The 18,576-nt window shown below is 50.3% G+C and overlaps 1 protein-coding gene across 3 annotated transcripts in view; it reads left to right on the top strand.

Annotated features, from left to right (window-relative positions):
• The window catches only part of Tmod3 (tropomodulin 3), a 56,604-nt gene extending 40,222 nt beyond the window's left edge, over positions 1-16,382 (top strand). For all 3 annotated transcript variants that reach the window (XM_004638991.2, XM_023724024.1, XM_023724023.1), the window contains 5 exons: positions 2,819-2,949; positions 5,316-5,423; positions 7,390-7,533; positions 9,082-9,226; positions 15,164-16,382. In XM_004638991.2, the coding sequence (XP_004639048.1) occupies positions 2,819-2,949; positions 5,316-5,423; positions 7,390-7,533; positions 9,082-9,226; positions 15,164-15,198 (563 nt within the window). In that variant the 3' untranslated portion in view covers positions 15,199-16,382. The remainder of the gene's footprint in view (positions 1-2,818; positions 2,950-5,315; positions 5,424-7,389; positions 7,534-9,081; positions 9,227-15,163) is intronic.
• The last annotated feature ends 2,194 nt before the right edge of the window (positions 16,383-18,576 follow it).

The following is an 18,576-nucleotide window of genomic DNA, read 5'->3' as shown; positions in this document are numbered from 1 at the left end:
TAGTCTCCTGTTAAATGTACTTCATTTTCTCCCTGTGAAGTCTTGGTACTTACATACATGGTGTCATACATTTGTACTTCGAACTTGACTTTCCAGCTTGACAGTATTGACAGAGAACACCACTGAAAGTAGAGGATTAAATAATGTGTGCTCAGTGTGTCAGCAACAGCTTGTAGGAACCCCTCTCACCTTAGTAAATAATATTAATGTAAAAAGCTAGTCACACTTTGTTTTTATCACTTTCAGGGGCCAGGGAGATGGCTCAGTAGTGAGCCTGAGTTCAATCCCCAGTTCTGCCAAAAATAAATAAATAAAAATAAAAGACAGCAATCAATATTTCATTATCAGTGCTACTGATTTTCATCTTCCAAACCTTTCGGTCTGATACAAAATGTTAAATTGCTTAAAACATAGCTTTTTAAAATCTTATTGGTAAGGGTCCTGGCCAAGTAGCTCAGCAGATTAAAATGCCTGCGAACGGGCAGGGGTTCAATCCCTGGGCCTGCCGTGCCAGCCCAGCTCCCAGGGCACGCTGAGACTGCAATTGAGACTGCGCATGGTGGTGCAACCTGTAATCCCAGCTCTTGCGAGACTGTAAACAGGCAGATCACTACGAGTCTCATCTAGTAGTAAGGCCCTGAACACCCTGTAGACCCTTCCATAAAATACCAAAACAATCTTATGTGTAGAACCAGGTGTGGTGGTACATGCCAGTAGTTCCAGTTGCTTGGGAAGCTAAAGCAGGAAGATGGTAAATTCAAAGCCAGCCTGGGGAAATTAGCAAGATACTGTTTCAAAATAAAAAATAATGAAATCGCTGGAATCGTAGCTCCGCGTAGCTCCGCGTAGAACACTCGTCCCTGTGAGGCCCTGGCTTGGATTCCAAGCGCCACAGAAACAAGTCAGTTGTTCCACGTGATCTGAAACCCAGCTTGTGTGCAGATTTCCCTTACTTTCTCAGTAATGTCATTTCACACGTGATCCAATCTGTGTCTAAATCAATCCATTGCATATGGCAGGGTGTTTTTTCAGTTTATTTCCAAACTGTTCTCTCCACCCTTCACCCCTCTTTTCATGCCATTTATTTGTTGAAGAAACTTGTCGAGTAAAACTTTCCACATTTTAGATTTGGCTGATTGCAGGCTTGTGGTATTATGTATTTTTTCTACCTCTTGTGTTTCTGTAAACTGTTAAAAATCTAGTAGCTTGACCAGATTCGAGTGTGAGATTTGTTTTACTTCATAAGAATACATCACAGAGACTAAGTCCCTGTCTTACTTATACTAAAATCAAATGAAATGGGTCAGAGACCTGGATGTAACACCAGAAACTTTCCAACTGCTAGAGGAGAGCGGAGGGAGTCCTTGGAGCCCTAACACAGGCTTTCTGAACAGTAGTGTGGGAGGTCACCAGGCGGCCTGCACAGGCTGAAAGCTGCACCGCAGAGGAGACAGCTACCAGTGAAGAGACGCCTGCAGCGTGGGTAGACTTCACCCCCGCTCTCCTGATGGAGGAATCTTAGCTAGAGTTTGTAAACTTGCCCCAGAGTGAATGGCCCAATAATAAATGAGCAAATGAACTGACATTTCTCAAAAACATTAAAATATAAATGGCCAGTTAAGTATATGAAAAAGATGTCCACCTTTAGCCATTCGAGAAATACAAATCAAAACTGCACTGAGAAGCCGTCTCAGAGTGGCTGGTATCAAGAATATAAAAAAGTTTTGGTATTTTGGGGGAACATATCCAGGAGAGGTATAGTGGGGACAAATTGGAATTCTGTTTAGTTTTTTGAGGAATAGCTATACTGATTAAAAACATCCTACTGTAATGATGACATGCTCTTTTATAGCAGCAAAATTCACAACAGCCACGTCTTGAAAGTAGGTGAGTGGGTCAAGGAAGTCTCTCCACACTGCGGAACATTACTCAGGCAAAGAATGAAATCATGCCATTTGCAGGAAAATGGATAGAGCTGGAGACAGTAAGTCTGTCTCTTCAATCATGATGGTGAGAAGATGTGTTCCTCTTCCCCAGTCTTGGGGAAGCTGAGGCAGAATTGTAAGTTTGACGTTAGCCTGGGCTGCGTGGTTGAGACACTGTCTCAAAAAAAGAAAAGTGGAGTATTGCATGTTTTCTCTCATATGAACAACCTAGAGATGAATGAGGGAAATGAATGAACAAATGAGAGATGGCAAGGAACTAGAAGGTGGATTTTTAGTGATGGTGGAGGGAGGAGTGAGGAAAGAATGGGTAATGGAGGTACAAGTAATCCAAATGTTAGGTACACATACCAACATAGGAATGCATCTCCTCCTCCTGTATTACAGACGTGCTTTAGTGAGAAAGCAGTGCTTTGTGATGATGACTGGATCATGTTAGCTTATCCCATCTGCTCTCGTCTCCAGGGAGCAAGGTAGAGGTAGCAGGCCTGTGGTCCCTGTGAGATTTCCACTGAATGATCTCAGCGTCCTGCTGGGGGACCTGCATTTCATTCAGGGACAGGGTGCTTTACACATAGCCTGTGGGGTGGGGAAGGAGACCTTTTTGCTTTTGCGTGGTTTAGGACTTATCTCATTCAATGAGAACGTAATGTTTCCACACCACGATCGCTGGCCAAGCAGGCAGGAGCACAGGCCTGCTCGCTGAGCTTGTGGATGAGGGTCTTTGGGGGACTGTGAAGGAGGAGCCTTTTAGTTCAGGTGAATTCATGCTTGTGAGGGAGTGGGGAGAGGTGTGTCACCTTGTCAGTGTCTGGACCCTCTGTCCTAATGTCTCCCAACTCAGTCTACTCTGCTCCTCTTGTGTGTCATCTCAGATGTGGTGAAAGGCGAAAAGATTGTCCCAGTATTTGATGAGCCACCAAATCCAACCAATGTTGAGGAGAGCTTGAGGAGAATTAGGGAGAACGACGCCCACCTTGTTGAGGTCAATCTGAACAATATAAAGGTAGGTGTGTGACGCAGACAGTGGGCTGGACTCACCGTGAGTGGGCTGAAGCCAGGCTGGCGGCTGGGCAGGTTGCGCGCAGTGGGCTAGTTCTTTCTGCTGTGAAGGGAAAGCTCCTATTCCTGACAATATGTGCCATAGCGCCTTCACATTTTAGCGATTACATATTATAGAACAGTACTTTTTAGCTTGCTTTTTGAAGAATTTAATTTTAAAAATTAAGGCCTATAGGCTGTCATTAAGACTTTCCAACTTCTAAGAACTTTTTATTTTTCAATGAGCTTTCCTATGGTGCTATTTATACATAGTAAAATTGCCCCTTGGAGTGTGCAGCTCTGGGAGAGGCGACAAGTACGTGCGGTTGCAGCCCGAGGCAGACATGAGGGATGTCTGACCTGAGCGTCCCTCGTGGGGCTCCTGCCCTCCCCAGCCCTGAGCCTCCTTGAGACGCCGTGTCAGTGGACTTACAGAGCGTGGCTGTGGAGCTTGGCTTCCCGCCTGGCTTCATGCCTTGAGACTCCTTCACGGTGTAGGAGGCTTCCACAGCCTGCACCTTTCTCTTGCAGAGTAGCAGACTATTGTATGGGTAAGTGGCCCCTTGTTTATCCACCTACAGGGTGACAGCCGTGGGGCTGCTTCCAGTTTAGGATCATTAGCTGTTTACCCTGAGTGTCGCCCGGGCAGGGGTCACTTCAACCAGTCAGTTCTTGTATTGAGTAAATTAGATAAGAGCTGTTGTTCTTATATTTCCTTTTAGCTTATAGAAATTAATGAAAAATGTGCAATTTTTGGTCATCCTATATTTAAATAATTGGACTGGTAAATGGTTAATATGTGGGAAGCTACGATACAGATTTACATACAAGTTCTTGTATGAATATGTGGTTTTCTTTTGAGTACTTAGAAATGGGCTTTATGATATCTTACTGTGACTAGAACTGTCGCTTTCCCGTAGGTGTCATGTGTTTCACTGTGGAGAATTTTTTTTTTTTTTTTTTGGTACTGGGGACCAAACTCAGGACCTTGTGCTTGCCAGGCAGGTGTTTACAGAAAATGTATTTCATTTATTTATGTATTTATTTTTTGATACAGGGTCTCTACACGGTTCAGACTCATAGTGATCCAACTGTCGCAGCCTCCCCAGTGCTGGGATTACAGGCATGTGCCACCATGCCCAGCTGTGGGGCTGGCACAGCATATGGTGCTAAGGATAGATCTCGGACTTTGCACTTGCCAGGCAGGTGCTTATAGGCCTTTTATTTCAAAGTCCTTGTCCTAGTTACTCTTCTCTCGTTGCTGGGACAAATGCCCGACACTCAAAATGAGGGAAGGAAAAGTTTATTTCCTCAGTTGCTGGAGGCTTCAAGACACTGGAGGAGAGGCTGGGGCGCAGCCTGTCCAGGATGGCGCTTTGCGCGGTCCAGAAAGCCCAGGCTAGTCGTCTAACTGCTCGCTCCTCTCCGGCCCCGCCCCTCGGCCCCACCCCGGCCTCTGGCCCCGCCCCTCAAGCCCCGCTCCTCTAATCGCATCTGCCCCTTAACTTACGTGAGGCTTTGGGGGAACAACTAGACACAAATCGTAAGTCCTCATCCTAAGCCTTGATTGCTGCAAGAGTCCTGGGCTTGGAGGAAGCTGAGAAGAGATTCCGCCCTCCGGTAGGAGGGGAGGGGGCTGGTGTCCTGGCGTAGCACCACGTTCCTCGGTCTCCCGGTGGCTAGTACGGCTGGGCATGATGTGCACACCTGTAATCCCAGCACTGTGGAGGCTGAGGCAGGAGGATGGCTGTGCGTATGAGACCAGCCTGGGCTGCAAAGTGAGCTCAAGGCCAGCCTAAACTGCACAATGAGACCCTGCTCCAAAAAGACTAAAACCAAAAGCAAAACAGATGGCTGGTATGAAAGCTGCTGGGCTGTACAGGGAACAAAAGTCTGGTTCCAGGGAGCCAGGGCCTTCTCTAGCAGTGTCCTCCTTCCCCAAATGGCGGGCTGAGCTCCAGATACCTTGTCAACGTTGTGACTGAGAATAGGTCAGGGTGTTGCCTGACCAAAACATGGACCTGACATGTGCATAGGCAGGGTGGGCTTTGGGACAGTAATTGCGAGGAGAGAAGTGAACATTTCTTTAGGCTGAGCACTAGAGACGGCGCAGGCTATGTGCTGCTGGGCCCCGAAGCCGACGTGTCACCCTGATGGAGGAGTCGGGCGGCTGCAGGGGAGGCTGCGTGGTTCCCACTTGTTGACCAGTGTCTGTTTATGTAATTTCTGAGGACATTTTAAGGCAAAGTGCAAGTGCAGATACATTTGGTTAATGGATGAAATTCCTTGCAGACTAAAATGTAGTGCTCTTTCACGTTGTTCTCTCCCAAGAACATCCCAATTCCGACCCTGAAGGACTTTGCGAAGGCTTTGGAAAGCAACACTCATGTGAGACACTTCAGCCTTGCAGCCACCAGGAGCAACGACCCTGTGGCTGTGGTGAGTGCCCTGCTGCTGCTGGGACCGAAGCCATGCTCCTGCCTGGCATGTGGCAGTGGCTTACACTATGACGTCATACACAAGGTCTGCCTTCTTCAACTACCTTTTGACATTTTTTCCCCTGAATTTCCTTCCTATGAATTTCTAAAAAAATAATGGGGCCATATGTGGTTGTGTACACCCATAATCCCAGTGCTTGGGAGGCTGAGTCAGGAGGATCACTGAGGGCAGTGTAGTGAGTTCAAGGCCAGCCTAATCTGTAGTGAGACCTTGTCAAAAAAAACAAACCTGGTTCTCTGTAGGCCACCCTGCTGTGTGTCCTTTTCTTACCTGACAGTCAGCTTTTGAGGGCTAGGGGTGTGGCTCAGTAGCCTCCTTTGTGGGAGGCCCTGGGCTCAGGCCCCCAAACTACAGATCAAAAACAAAACCATACTGGAATCATGCAGTAGATACATACTATGCTACTGTTGTGTTAACCCTTTTTTTTTTTTTTTTTTAATTTCTCCACAATTTTATTGAGATACAGATAGCAATGAGACAGTTTCAAATCAAATTGGTAGGACAGTTCCAATAATTAATACATTGCATACTCTCTTCCTAGTGGTTAATTGCTGTACAAGATGCAGACATGATATCCTATTTACAAACACCATTAGAACAAATCCCTCTATTCATGAAGAGATTGTAACTATGTATCTGTCCTAACCACTTTGAATACACAGATACAAAATGGACATTCATCTGGATCCCCTTTTTTGTTAAGTTCCATCATTTAAATATTATAGGTTTGTAAACTCAGCAGAATATTCTAAAAGAGTCCAGTAGCCCAGAATAGTATTGGGTCTTCCGCTTGACTGACAATGTCAGAAATTGTTGACCTGAGTCCCCCACAGCGCAACATAACAGCATGGCTTTACTTCTTATACTTCGTTTTTATACTTTTCTGCTGGATGTGTTAACCTTTTGTAAAAGGCGAAAGATTTATACAATCTGAAAAGAAACCAGAGTGTATGTGTTAACCTTTTGTGTATGCTGGAGATTTTCCCGTATCTACTGTATTGCTTTACCGTCTGCAGAAGAGTTCGTTTTGGATCTGTTGCTGTGGGTCTTTGTGCAGTGCTTTTCAGTGTTTGTGGCAGTGATCGTTGCATGTCCCAGGCTGGCTTTGAACTCACTATGTGGCCTACTATAGCTTTGAACTTGGCATTACTCCTGCCTTGGCCTCCTGAAAGAAAATACTGCGTTCAGAGACCCAGTGCAGCCCACTCCGGCCCGGCTCTCCCGTCTGCCCTGTTCTGTCTCCCTGTCTCTCACCACAGCGTTAAATTTTGCTCTTCCGCTCGCTCGTCTGTGCCCCTCCGGAATGCAGATCCACCTGCCAGAGACTTTAGGTTTCCTGCTAGTCTGCACACAGGGCTGGCAAACAGAGTCCATCAGCAGCCCTGGAACAAACGTGTGTGGGTGGGCAAGGTGTTTGCTGCCTGCAGCAGAGCCTGTCGCCCCTTGGGGAAGGGAAGGGAGAGTGTGTGGTGTCTACCCTGGCTCTCTGTAGGCCACCCTGCTGAGTGTTCTTTTCTCATCTGACAGTCAGCTTTTGAGGGGAAACTCTGATCCCTCCGCAGAAATCAGCTTTGGCGCCTGCTCCTGCCACCCTCACCCTCTCTCTCCTCCTCCTCCCCACTCTCCCTCTGGTTTTCTGCCAGCAGTCTGGCGCCCACCCGAGGCCGGTCTCCTGTCCTCACTCCTCCTGTGGCTGCACACTAGCCCCACAGCATGCCCGAGAAGCTGAGGGCCTGGGGCCAGGGGGTGGTGCGGGCAGGGTGAGGTGGGTGGTTGAGCCAGCTAGGAAAGGCAGATGGCCGGCTGGGCAGTGTAGAGATTCGTGCGGACAGGCCTATGAGTAGTGTGTATCCGGGGCTCAGTGCGTGACAAGACGGTTTCACAGCCGGTGTCTCTTCACTTCTAGGCCTTCGCGGACATGCTGAAAGTGAACAGAACTTTGAGGAGCTTAAACGTGGAGTCCAACTTCATCACAGGGGTGGGGGTTCTGGCACTGATTGACGCCCTCAGAGATAACGAGACCCTGGCAGAGCTCAAGGTGGACAATCAGGTCAGCAGTGCACGGCAGGGCCTGGGTCACATGGGACGTGGCACAGTGTCCATGGGCTGCCCCCAGTCATCCCCAGCAAGCTGTGCTGCAGTGCACCCCGCAGTGCTTTGAGATCCGAGGCGCAATTCACAGGTCTCCAGGCCCAGCTGGTGTCAGCCACATGCAGGGGACAGCCCCCACCAGGGGGCTCCTTGTTCCTTTGTGTGGGAAGTAACTTTGGTGGTATAAAACACTGTTCAGTGTGGGAACTGTCTCCCTCAGACCTTTGGAGCAAGTTTTGTGGATTCTGAACGTCAAAAGGGGGATTACATGTGACATTTTGGCCAAAATGCTTCTGTGTCCATTTTTAATTTGCTACCTGATCCATACCCGGAAGCTCACTCTTTGCAGTGAGGGTGAGGTGTGTGACACCCTCCCAGCTCCGCAGCCATTGCTGCTTGCCGCAGAGCACTTGGGTCGCCCAGAGGGGAGCACAGGGGAGGCGCCACGTGGCCCTGCTCCTCTGCCCCGGGCATGCGCTCAGTGTGCCTGGGTCTGCCTGGCTGGGCTCCGCGTCAGAGATCATGCAACGCGTGTGCTCCACGCTAGCTGCTTTGCCCTAGTGCGGTAGGTAGTAGGAAACCTGTGGCACACAAGCTGCAGCGGTCACACGGCCTGGTTGGCACGTGAGCCCCCAGCTGAGCCTCAGATGATGGTGGTTTATTCTAAACTAAAACCTCAACATTCAGGTCTCATTGCAGTGCTGGTGCTTTGCAGTAAATAGGTGGGTTTGAGACTGCAGTTTGGGCGCTCACTGCCCAAGTATTATCAGTGTGGATGCCATAGCTCTGCATAGTTCCTGTGTGGCTGCACAGTATTGTGTCACCTTTGCAGCGTTCCCACCTTTTATCTGTTAAAAACGCTGCATGAGCCAGGCATGGTGGTGCGCGCCTGTAATCCCAGCACTCAGGAGGCTGACACAGAGGGGTCAGTGGGAGTTCAAGAACAGCCTCGATTACATAACGAGACCCTTGTTATGTCAGATTCATTCCATCAATAAAAAATAATGCTGTGGACATTCATGTGCCAGGTCTTGTCTGCACAGACAGACGCTGTCCTCTCACAGGGCCGTGTGGAATTGCTGGCCAGGGTGTAGCGCCTGCATTTCCTTCTCCAGTTCCCAGATGGTTTCCATAGCAGCTGCGCTGCTCGATATTTATTCCAGAAATGCCAGCAGCCACACATTTTTGGCAGCATATGTTACTGGGTTTTTTTCTCTTTTGGGGACAGAGTCTCACTGTTGTGCCCAGGCTATTCTCCAGCTCCTTGGCTTAAGCAGTCTTCCTGCTTCAGCCTCTTGGTGTCCTTGTGATTATGGGGTACACATCAGCAGGCCTGGTGCTCACCCGTCCTTTTCCTTATGCTCATCCCCAGGGTGGATTTTTAAAAACTTTCTCATGTCATGTGTTGTAGGAATTGGGAAAATTAGCCTTCATGTTAGCCTTGATTTACCTGGAAAGCATTGCGCCACGCCTTACTTATAATGCTTTGCATTTGTGATTCTTCCAGAGGCAGCAGCTGGGAACGGCTGTTGAGTTAGAAATGGCCAAGCTGCTTGAGGAAAATACAAACATCCTGAAGTTCGGCTATCAGTTTACACAGCAGGGACCCCGCACCAGGGCTGCCAATGCCATCACCAAAAACAATGACTTAGGTAAGGCGTTTCAGACTCGAGCTTCTGGATCGTGAGATTAAGCTAGTACATGGAGCTTTTTACTTCCTTCTTTCTTTTTTTAAATGTTTTTGGTATAGGGCCTCACTACCCAGCTCCGACTCATAGTGATCCTCCTGTTTTCAGTCTCCCCCGTGCTGGGATTACAGGCGTGTGCCACCTGCCCAGACTTGGTGCTGTGCTAAGTGCTTCCGGGGGCAGGGCCGGCAAGGCTGTGGTGCCAGGGATTGAATGCTGGTCCCTGCACTTGCCAGGCAGGCGCTTAGTTCACTGAGCTGTCTTGCTTCCCCTGGAGGCTTTTAACTTTCCAAAAATAAGTTTTAACAGAGAAATTACTTGTCATTTGTTCTATGATCTGCGGAGTCCGTTTTGTCTGTGGCACTGACTGAGCCAGCTGGTAGTGACCGTGGGATGGGTCGTTGTCTTGGTTACTTTTCTCTCATTGCTGGGCCAAAATACCTGACTCCCAGAATTGGGGAAGGAAAGGTTAGCACACAGTTTGTGGAGGTTTCAGTCCATACTCAGTTGGCTCCAGGGCAGAGTGGCACATGGCAGAGGGCAGCAGCTTATGGTGCAGAAGAGCAAGAGCAGAAAGGGAGGTGCTGCAGGGAGCAAGCCTCTTTCCCTCCCTCACGTTGTGCCCAGGCTGCCTGCCCAGGGTGGGCGTAGCACTCACACCCCTAGTCCTAGCAGTGGACCGTGCATCAGTCACAGACGCTGGAGGCCCAGCCTGTGACTGTGCAGCTTTGGGGGACATCCAGATACAAACCAAAACAACCATGAATCAGCCTCCTGTGACAAGTGTGTTTTGCACTTTAAGTGAAGTGTTGACAATAAATGATTTTTTTTCAGCTACAAATCAGTTCGTATAGCTATTAAAATAAAGATTTCCACATTATAGGAAGTGTTCTACTATTTTCCTCAGAAAGAACAGACCCAGATACAAATTCTAGTTTCTGAGACAGGACATGAAACAGCTCATTTTAACCCCAAGTTGGTGTCGCACAGCCCTTGTCTCTGAGGAAGAGCCCTGTGTCTTCCATTGCGCCACAGAGGCCATGGCTTCCATGTGGGCTGAGCTCACTGGCCAGGGCTCTCCTACTGGGCCTGGCAGCAGTGTACGCCTAGGCCTCAGGTGGGCGCAGCGGGCCATCCTGCTCTGGGGTCAGATGCAAGATAGGCCTCCAAGCCCGTGAATCTGAATCTGAGACCCACAGGGGCCACGTGAAGGCCTGCCTCTCAGTTACAGCGCAGGCGCAGGAGCCCAGCACTTAATTTTGTTTCTGCATGTTTTCATAAGTTACGGTTGAAATCGCTGTGAAAGGGCTGGGACAGTAGCTCAGCAGCATAATAAGCAGCTGCGTGGCAAGCGCAAGGTCCTGAGTTGGGTCCCCCGTACAAAAAAAAAGTGCTATTAAAACATTGCAAAAGATACGCTTTAGAGAAGAATTAAAATAAGATGTCCCCCAAAGAGTGGCATTTGAAAATGCGCTTGTTCTTTGAAGCTCCAGCCATATGGAGCTCATATTTGTCTTGAGCAGAAGCAGCACCGCTTTGGTCTCTCGCCAAGATCAGCGTGGAGTGCATCAGTTAAGACCCTTCTTTCTGCGGCTTCAGCTCCCCGTAGGCAGCGTTAGCCACTTCTTCAACAGGATGGGTGTGTTTTGCCATATTGTGTTGTTGATTGTGGATGTGGTTTGCACAGTCATGGTAATTGTTTCCCTAGTTAGCTTCCATTTTTTCACTCCAGCTCTCCCCACGCAGAGGTACTAGGGCTGGGACCTGGACCCGCACTCTTAGCTACATTCCTACCCCTATTTAAAGTGTTTATTTTTGACAGGTTCTTGCTGAGGCAGAGTTGCCCAGGCTGAGCTCAAACTTGCAGTCCTCCTGCTTCAGCCTCACAGAAAGCTAAGATTACAGTAGACAAGTGCCACCTGATCTGGCCTGTTCTAAGTATTTAATTTTGCTTTTTATAGCAGTGTTTCTCAACTCTGACCAAACTTCATGAATAACTGGAGAGCTCAAAACACAATAAATTCTTGCCTTTCCTTCAAGGTTCCATCCTGGGGCAGGCCTGGGGCCCTGGATCCTCCCAAACAACTCAGTGGTAGGCTGTGCTGCTTGTGAGGGCCCAGCTTGCTTCTCCGGGTAGAAGGGAGCTTGAGTCTTCCATCCGCTGACGCCTTGTGCAGGGGTGTCCTGGGCCCCGCTTGTCACACATTGGGCACACTTCCTAACTGCCTTTTGTGTCATAGTGACTCCTCACCAAGAAGAGTATTTTCAAGTCCTGCTGTGTTTCCAGGACAGGGACCAGGCTGTGGGCTGGGCCGTGGCCAGCCGTAGCACCAGTGAGTCCTGGGCCGTGGCCAGCCGTAGCACCAATGAGTCCTGGGCCGTGGCCAGCCGTAGCACCAGTGAGTCCTCAGCCTGCCTGCCCGGGAGCTGAGTAAAAGCACGAGTGAGTGCATATGGTGGGAGTTCTTTCAGCTTCAGGCCACCCTGTGGGGGCTGGAAGGGCTAGAAGGGAGCCTCGGACATTCTGTATGCCTTTCGGAAACTGTCCCAGCAGAGCCCAAGCACTACCAGCGGTTTGTTGCCCTAGCTACCTCTGTCCCATACCCTTGCAGACGGTCAGCAGCCCCAGCCTTTGTCACAACAGGGCAGAAAGCCTTCACTAGGCCCTGGAGTCATGTCCCTGGCAGGCTCAGGCTCCGTATCTGTCCAGAAAGACATGTCTGACTGCGAGTAGAGGTCTTAGGCAGCACGAGTGAGGTGTGCCTCCGTCTGCCTGGCCCGCATGGTGAGACAGTGTGCCTAGAAGCCTCTTGGAGGAGAGGAAGTGGGCTCAGGGTGTGCAGGACTGCAGCTGTGGCCCGTACACACTGCCGTTCAGAAAGCGCAGACAGGGACCGGGGGCTCGGCGTGCAGCGGCACAGGACCTCCTCCCTGGGCTCACAGGTCAGAGCCTCGGGTCGGAGAGTGACCAAGCTGCGCTCGTGTGAGGAGCCACAGCCAGCAGGCTCCGAGAACTCAGCCTGATGCAGGGTCCAGACAGACACCGCAAGAACTTACCAGATGCCCCAGGCTAGAAGTGTGATGCTGGCCAAGTAAGGGAAAGTTGCGTTGGCAGAAGATGCTGAATCTACTGGAAAGAACTTCAGATATCTTTGGGCTTTGTGTAGGCATTTGAGTGCACAAGTGAGTTAATATTTTAAAACTATATAGAGCTGGCAGGATAGCTCAGTGGACTAAGCACTTGGTAAACGTAGGGGCCAGAGTTCACTCCCTGGCTCTGCATGCCGCACTGGCCCTACCCCCTGGGCATGCTGAGTTGGCATTGGAGTCTGGGTGTGGTGGCATGTGCCTGTAGTCTCAGCACTAGGGAAGCAGAAATCAGGAAGATCACTGTGAGTCTGGGCTGTGTAGTGAGATGCTTCATCAAAAAAATAAAATAAAACTTAAGGGCCAGCCAAGTAGCTCAGTGGATTAAAGTGCCTGCCAACAGGCAAAGGGGCCTGGGGTTCGATCCCCAGGCCTGCCGTGCCAACCCTGCCCCCCCCCCCGGGTGTGGTCAGATGGCAATTGAGACTGGGTGTGGTGGCGCACACCTGTAATCCAGGCTCTTGGCAGGCTGTAAACAGGCGATCACTACTAGTCTGATCTAGTAGTAAGACCCTGAACACCCGGTAGACCCCTAAAATACAAAAAAAAAAAAAACAACAACTATATTGCCAGGCGTGGTCCCACACACCTGTTGTCCCAGTACTCAGGAGGGGGCAGGAGGATCATTGAGTTCGAGACCAGCCTGGGCCACGAAGTGAGCTCCAGTGAGCTCCAGGCCGGCCTGGACTATATAGCAAGACTGTCTCCTAAAGGCCAAACAAACAAAACCCCTAATTACTCTTGTAGAAGCTGAGGCTGTTAAGGTCTCCCCACAGCAGCATGTAGCTTATAAAGGAATTGAGTGGGCTCGAAGCTCAACAGGGCAGAATTTAGAGCCTGTTGTCTAGCGGTGAGCTGAGGAGCAGGTGCCAGGGACGGCCAAGTGAGGCAGAGGAGGCAGCGTGTCCTTCAGCCCTCTGTGGCGCGGCGCCCTGCCCCCGGGAACAGCAGCGCCCGCCCTGCCGCTCTCAGCGCCCCTGCGCTGCTTTCCCAGCTGTCCCCTGCCATCTCAGCAGCAGATCAGCTGAGAAGCCCAGGCCCATTCTTGGGCGGCAGGGCCTCGGCCTGAGGAGGAACGGCTCTGAAAAGCCTGCAGAGCCAGGGCTTGAGTGTGCGGCCCGGCCTGTGACGGAGCGCTGTGAGATCTTCGGCTGTGGTCTGGATAAGGTCTTCCCTCGTGACTGCTTCTGCGTGGCCCTTCAGTGGCCTGGCTCTGCCACCTCCTTCCTGTCAGCTCAGGGTCACCGCTGTGAGTGCACAGACGGTGTGTGTGCTGTGTGCGTGCACTGCACAGCGTAAGCGGCTCTGGCACCATTTTGTTTAGGTCTCAGACATTCACAGCATCTGAAGCTGTAAGGGTGTACTTGGGAATTATAGTCTCCCCTGGGTTTTTGGCTGGCCTTGCTGTCCTTGCATAGCCCAGACTCCCCTCAGACTTACCTGCCTCAGCCTCCTGAGTACTGGGGAGACAACCTTAATAATTCAGCATAAAACTATTCTTCATTAGCACGGACTGAATTAGTCAGGGGCAAGCTTCAGTGGATAGGCGTAAAGTGTTAGGGTTCTGAAACTTGTAGCTGTCGCCCACCCGTGTGCCAACAAGCGCTCCTGTGCGCTCCTTCACGCCCACTGCAGCTGCAGCAGCAGTCACAAGATTTGCAGCCAGTGCCTCTGGGCTCCCGTTCCGGGTCAGCTGCAGGAGACAGGGCCACCCTGTTTGTCCAGACAGGAGCAAGTAGGAAGTCCCAGACCCATCTCACATGTCAGAGAGATGTATTGTGGAAGCGTGGAGGCCAGCGACACACCGACATGCATCCCCTGTGCCTGCCACATCCCCTGTGCCTGCCAGGCTGGTCCTGCTGGCCAGAACCCACAGCCATCTGCAACCTCAGCATGGTGGCTGGTGACAGGAGCACTCGATCTGCCTGCAGCCCCACAGCTATGAGGTACTGACGTCGAGGCTGCTGCTGCAGAGGAGCTGGGCACAGAGGGTCACTGCCTTGCCAGAAGAGGGACAGCACTGTGAGCCACGTGCCATCCCTCACTGTCTGGAAGGCTGAGGCCCACCGGTCTGGTGACACCCACAACACTGTTGGTTGGCTGAGGGGTGGGTGCACAGGAGCAAGGCCCTGAGGCAGAGGCCTGTCCTGTCAGGTGACCCCAGCCCACAAGAGCTATGGGCTGTGTGACAGCCAGAGGTGATGGTGGCCACAGGGGACTTTGTCACTACTCTGCATTTGCTGGCTTGGTTTCATCCAAACCCAGAACTGGTTTGTTTTGTAGGAGAACAGAGAAAGAGAATTTGGAAAGCAGCAATGACGAACATATTTTTGGTATATTCTCTCAGACTGTGGAAATACACTGAGGTATCTAACCAGGAGAGTGAGCAGATAATTCCTTTTACTACTGCCTAACCCAAGCTGCCTGAGTGTGTTGCAGAATTTAACACAGTGATTTAGCAGTGAGTGTTCTAAACACTGGGTCCATTTCTCCGTGGTCCCATTCTGTCAGGTCTGCCCCAGAGCCACTGTATGAGCAAGGTGTCAGCGGCCTGGAGCATGTGGCTCTGGGCAGAGGCAGCCGTTCAGCCTCTGGCAGATGACAGTGAGGGCATTGGGGACGCTTCGTTAGTGGTCATGTGAACTGGAAACGCATGTGTCACTCTTGCCCTGCTTGTTTGCCCTGCTTATTTGCCAGAGCATGTTGGCACTGCAGATGTCCAGGCTTTTAACATCCACTCTCTTCTCCTCACAGTGCGCCAGAGGCGAGTCGGAGGGGACTACCAGTAAGCGCCTGCGGCGCGCCTCCGGAAGGCCCTCGCGTGCCGTGCCAGCTGGTGGAGACCTCTCCTGGGTAGAAGGGAAAAGACTGGAAATCTTTCTACTATATACATTATTTTCTAGTTTAAGTTGTTATCAGTTTCAAATTGTAAATCAGTAGTAGGTGATATTTTATATTTTGAAGCATTTCTACTTTCTATAATGTTTTTTAAGTTAGCATAATTTTATGAATGATTTATAATGAGTCTTGGGCAAAAAATACAATTATGACAATATTTCACAAGTCATTTATGCAGAAAAATTTGAACATTTTTTAGGATCAGTATTTTTAAACCAAAAGAGACACTGCTAATCTCAGAATTACTGTTGCTTCTAGGTATAAAGGCCCTTGAGAGCAAGCTTTTTACCGCGTAGCTACAGACCTTTAAGCATCTTAAAAATACATGAATTTGGCAAGGATATATTTTTTTCCTTATTAAGGAAACACACCAGAATTTTAAACCTGATGGCTCAGAATCTGATGTTGAGGAGCCGCCGCCGCTGCCACCACCCTGGGGTGGGGGGAGAGGGTACACAGCTGTCAGGTGGCTGTGTCGCCTAGGGCTGGGGCAACCCGGGGGCCTGGGGAATTGACGTGTCAGCTCTGCCAGCCTGAGTGCTTTGTTTAAATATGATTATGTCTGTTGCAAAGTTGTCATTTAATGTGGGCATTACTAAGTCCTGTAAAAGGGCCTGGAGATGGCTCAGTGGAATAAGCGCCTCCCTGGCAAGTGCAAGGGCCTGAGTTCAAGCCCCAGTTCTGCCAGAAAAAAGCTAGTAAATAGGGCTACCCAGTGTTCTTTGTTCTAAACCCCAGAAAATATCTGTGAGAGGGTTAGAATCCCCCCCGGAGCCCTAAGTCCTGTAAAAACATCCGATAGAAAAGCTGCTTTCCTCTCCAATAAAAAGGCAGAGCCACGTGTCACTTAGCGCAGGCAGGAGGAAGTATGCTGCTGCTCCGTGAAAGCGGAGCTCGAGCGTGTGCCCGCGGGGTCCTGGTGTGCTCCAGTCCAGAATCGCCTCAGAGCTCGTGCGTGCGGCCAAAGGAGAGACTGCTGCTTTTCAGAAGCCTGACTTGCGTGTGTGCCTCCTGTCGCCCTGTGCTGCCTGGAATCCGCGTCCTGGAGTCCTTGCTGCCCGCAGAGCACTGGGGGCCTGCGCTTCCGCCCCTCCTCCAGCAGAGGCAGGCCAGCTGCGCAGCCAGGGCAGCCAGGGAGGGAGCCGCTGGCCCGGGCCACACCTTGCTGGGTGGGGCCACAGAGGTTTTGTTGCTGTAGCCCTGGGGACTGGACCCAGGGCGCTAGCCACTGAGCTGCAGTCCTGCCCTGTTTGTATTTTGAGATGGGCTCTCCGAGTCACGTGTGGGACCTGCACCTGGGATCCCCTGCCTCCGCCTCCCCGTGCTGGGGTCACGGTGGGGCATGAACACCGCATCAGCCTGTCAGGTTCCTCAGGAGCCTTTGCAGTGCACTTACGGAGTGTCTGCCTCTGGCTCGGCCGTTCTGTTCCCTCCCAGCCCAGCAGCTTCCTGCGGAGCTTGGAGATCAGCCTCCTAACGGCCTGTGCTGCTGTGCCAGGCAGCTGCAGGAAAGATTACCTGATAAGTGGGGTTAAATATCGACACCAAATCAGTCAAACAGAGAAACCTGCAATTGTGATTATAAGGGAGAACAGTAGTGTTCACGTTCATCTATAAAAATCTGGCACCTGTTAACCTTTTAATAATTTTCAGTGTTTCCGAATTGCGCCAAAATTTTTATAATGAGACAGATAAATTAGGGTATTGATATAGTCTTAATTTTTAAGCCAGAGATTTTCTAAGATCTTAGGTTTTATAGTCTAACCAATTTAAAGGTATCTGGTTATCTAAGAGAATATTCTTTGCATTTTTAAATTACTGATTTTTAAAGCTTTTAATTACTCCTTTTTGTAAAGTTTTATATTTATCTGGGGTTCTGATTTTTCCACTGCCTACATGAAATTGTATGAATTAAATATATTAGTGGGCAATGTGAATATGGCAGAAATGGATTGTGGTGCTATCTCCTCGTAGTTAAGCCTAGCGAAAGCTGAAGAGTAAGTTGAATGTACTCTCGGACGCCTGCCTGGAGAGCAGCCCCGCGGCCCATGCGGGCCCATCTTGGTCATGGGCTGCGCCTCCTGCTTCCGGTGAGGGAGCCCTGCGCCTGCCCACGCGAGTGGGCACCTGCGCGGTCCAGGCACCCCATCCCGACGTGTCTTCTTCCACAGGGGGTTCCGTGATTCAATAAAAATGACAGAAGGAAACAGTTCGTCTTCGTAAGATACTAGCTGTGTCTGTTGGGCATTCGGTTCAGCCCTGTTGCCGTTAAAGTAAGATGAGGGAGCCCGCGCCTCTCACCGTCCCTGGCTGCTGAGCAGCACCAGAAGCCCAGGACCAGTGAGGGCTTTGTGTGGCCCAGGCCATCACTGGCAGGCAGGACTCGGGCACCAGCTCGCCACTGAGGACTTCAGTTAAGAGAGTACATCCAGAGGCAGGTGCTTTGTGTCATATTTTAATTAGTCTTAAGTTATTTTTCTCCACTGTAATTCAGTATTGTAAGTTCCATAAAAATGGAACGACAGGACTTGCTTGTGAGGACAGGGTCTCTGTGTGGCCCAGGCTGGCCTAAAACCCATGGTCCTCCTGCGACAGTCTCCTCCGTGCTGGGATTACAGCCTGCGCCACCTCACTCACAGGAGACTTCATAATCAAGCACATGCAGTAGTTCATTTTTCCACTCTGCAGGAGTTTGGTCATTTTAGAAGAGCCAACCTTCAGGGTTTCACACGTGGGCTAAAAAAAGACATTACTGGGTGACTTACGCCAGCCATTGCTGTCTATTTTAAAAGGGCTTCAGTAATACATAAAGAATTAAGAGCACTGGCTTTAGAAGTCAGTAAAAATACTGCCAAAATAAAAAACACCAAAGCTGTGTTCACTTACTTGTACCAAGTTCTCACATTTAGGATTATCCCTCCCTCACAGGGTAGCTGTTGTGTTCTACCCCGGACACTCGCAGCGTTTTTACTACTGCGGCACAACTGGTTGGCGTAAGATTATCCCCGGTTCTGTAGTGTAGACATTCAGACGGCAGAGTTGAAGCACAGATTCTCAGTGCTGCTTGGTAGGTATAGGTGGCAGTTTTTAAGAGCCTAAACATTTCTGCTCGAAAAACAAAAGGTTTTGTTTCTTGAAAGAAGGTCTTGCCAAGTTGCTGGTGCTGGGCTGGGCCCTCCGGGCTCAGCAGTCCTCCTGCCTCAGCCTTGTGAGCAGCTGCGACAGGCGTGTGCCCTGCACCTGGTTTTTTACTGTTGTTCCAGATGTTT

The sequence above is a fragment of the Octodon degus genome, unplaced genomic scaffold (assembly GCF_000260255.1).
Source record: "Octodon degus isolate 3935 unplaced genomic scaffold, OctDeg1.0 scaffold00105, whole genome shotgun sequence".
NCBI classification, from domain to species: Eukaryota; Metazoa; Chordata; class Mammalia; order Rodentia; family Octodontidae; genus Octodon; species Octodon degus.
This window is presented reverse-complemented; position numbering and strand designations above follow the sequence as displayed.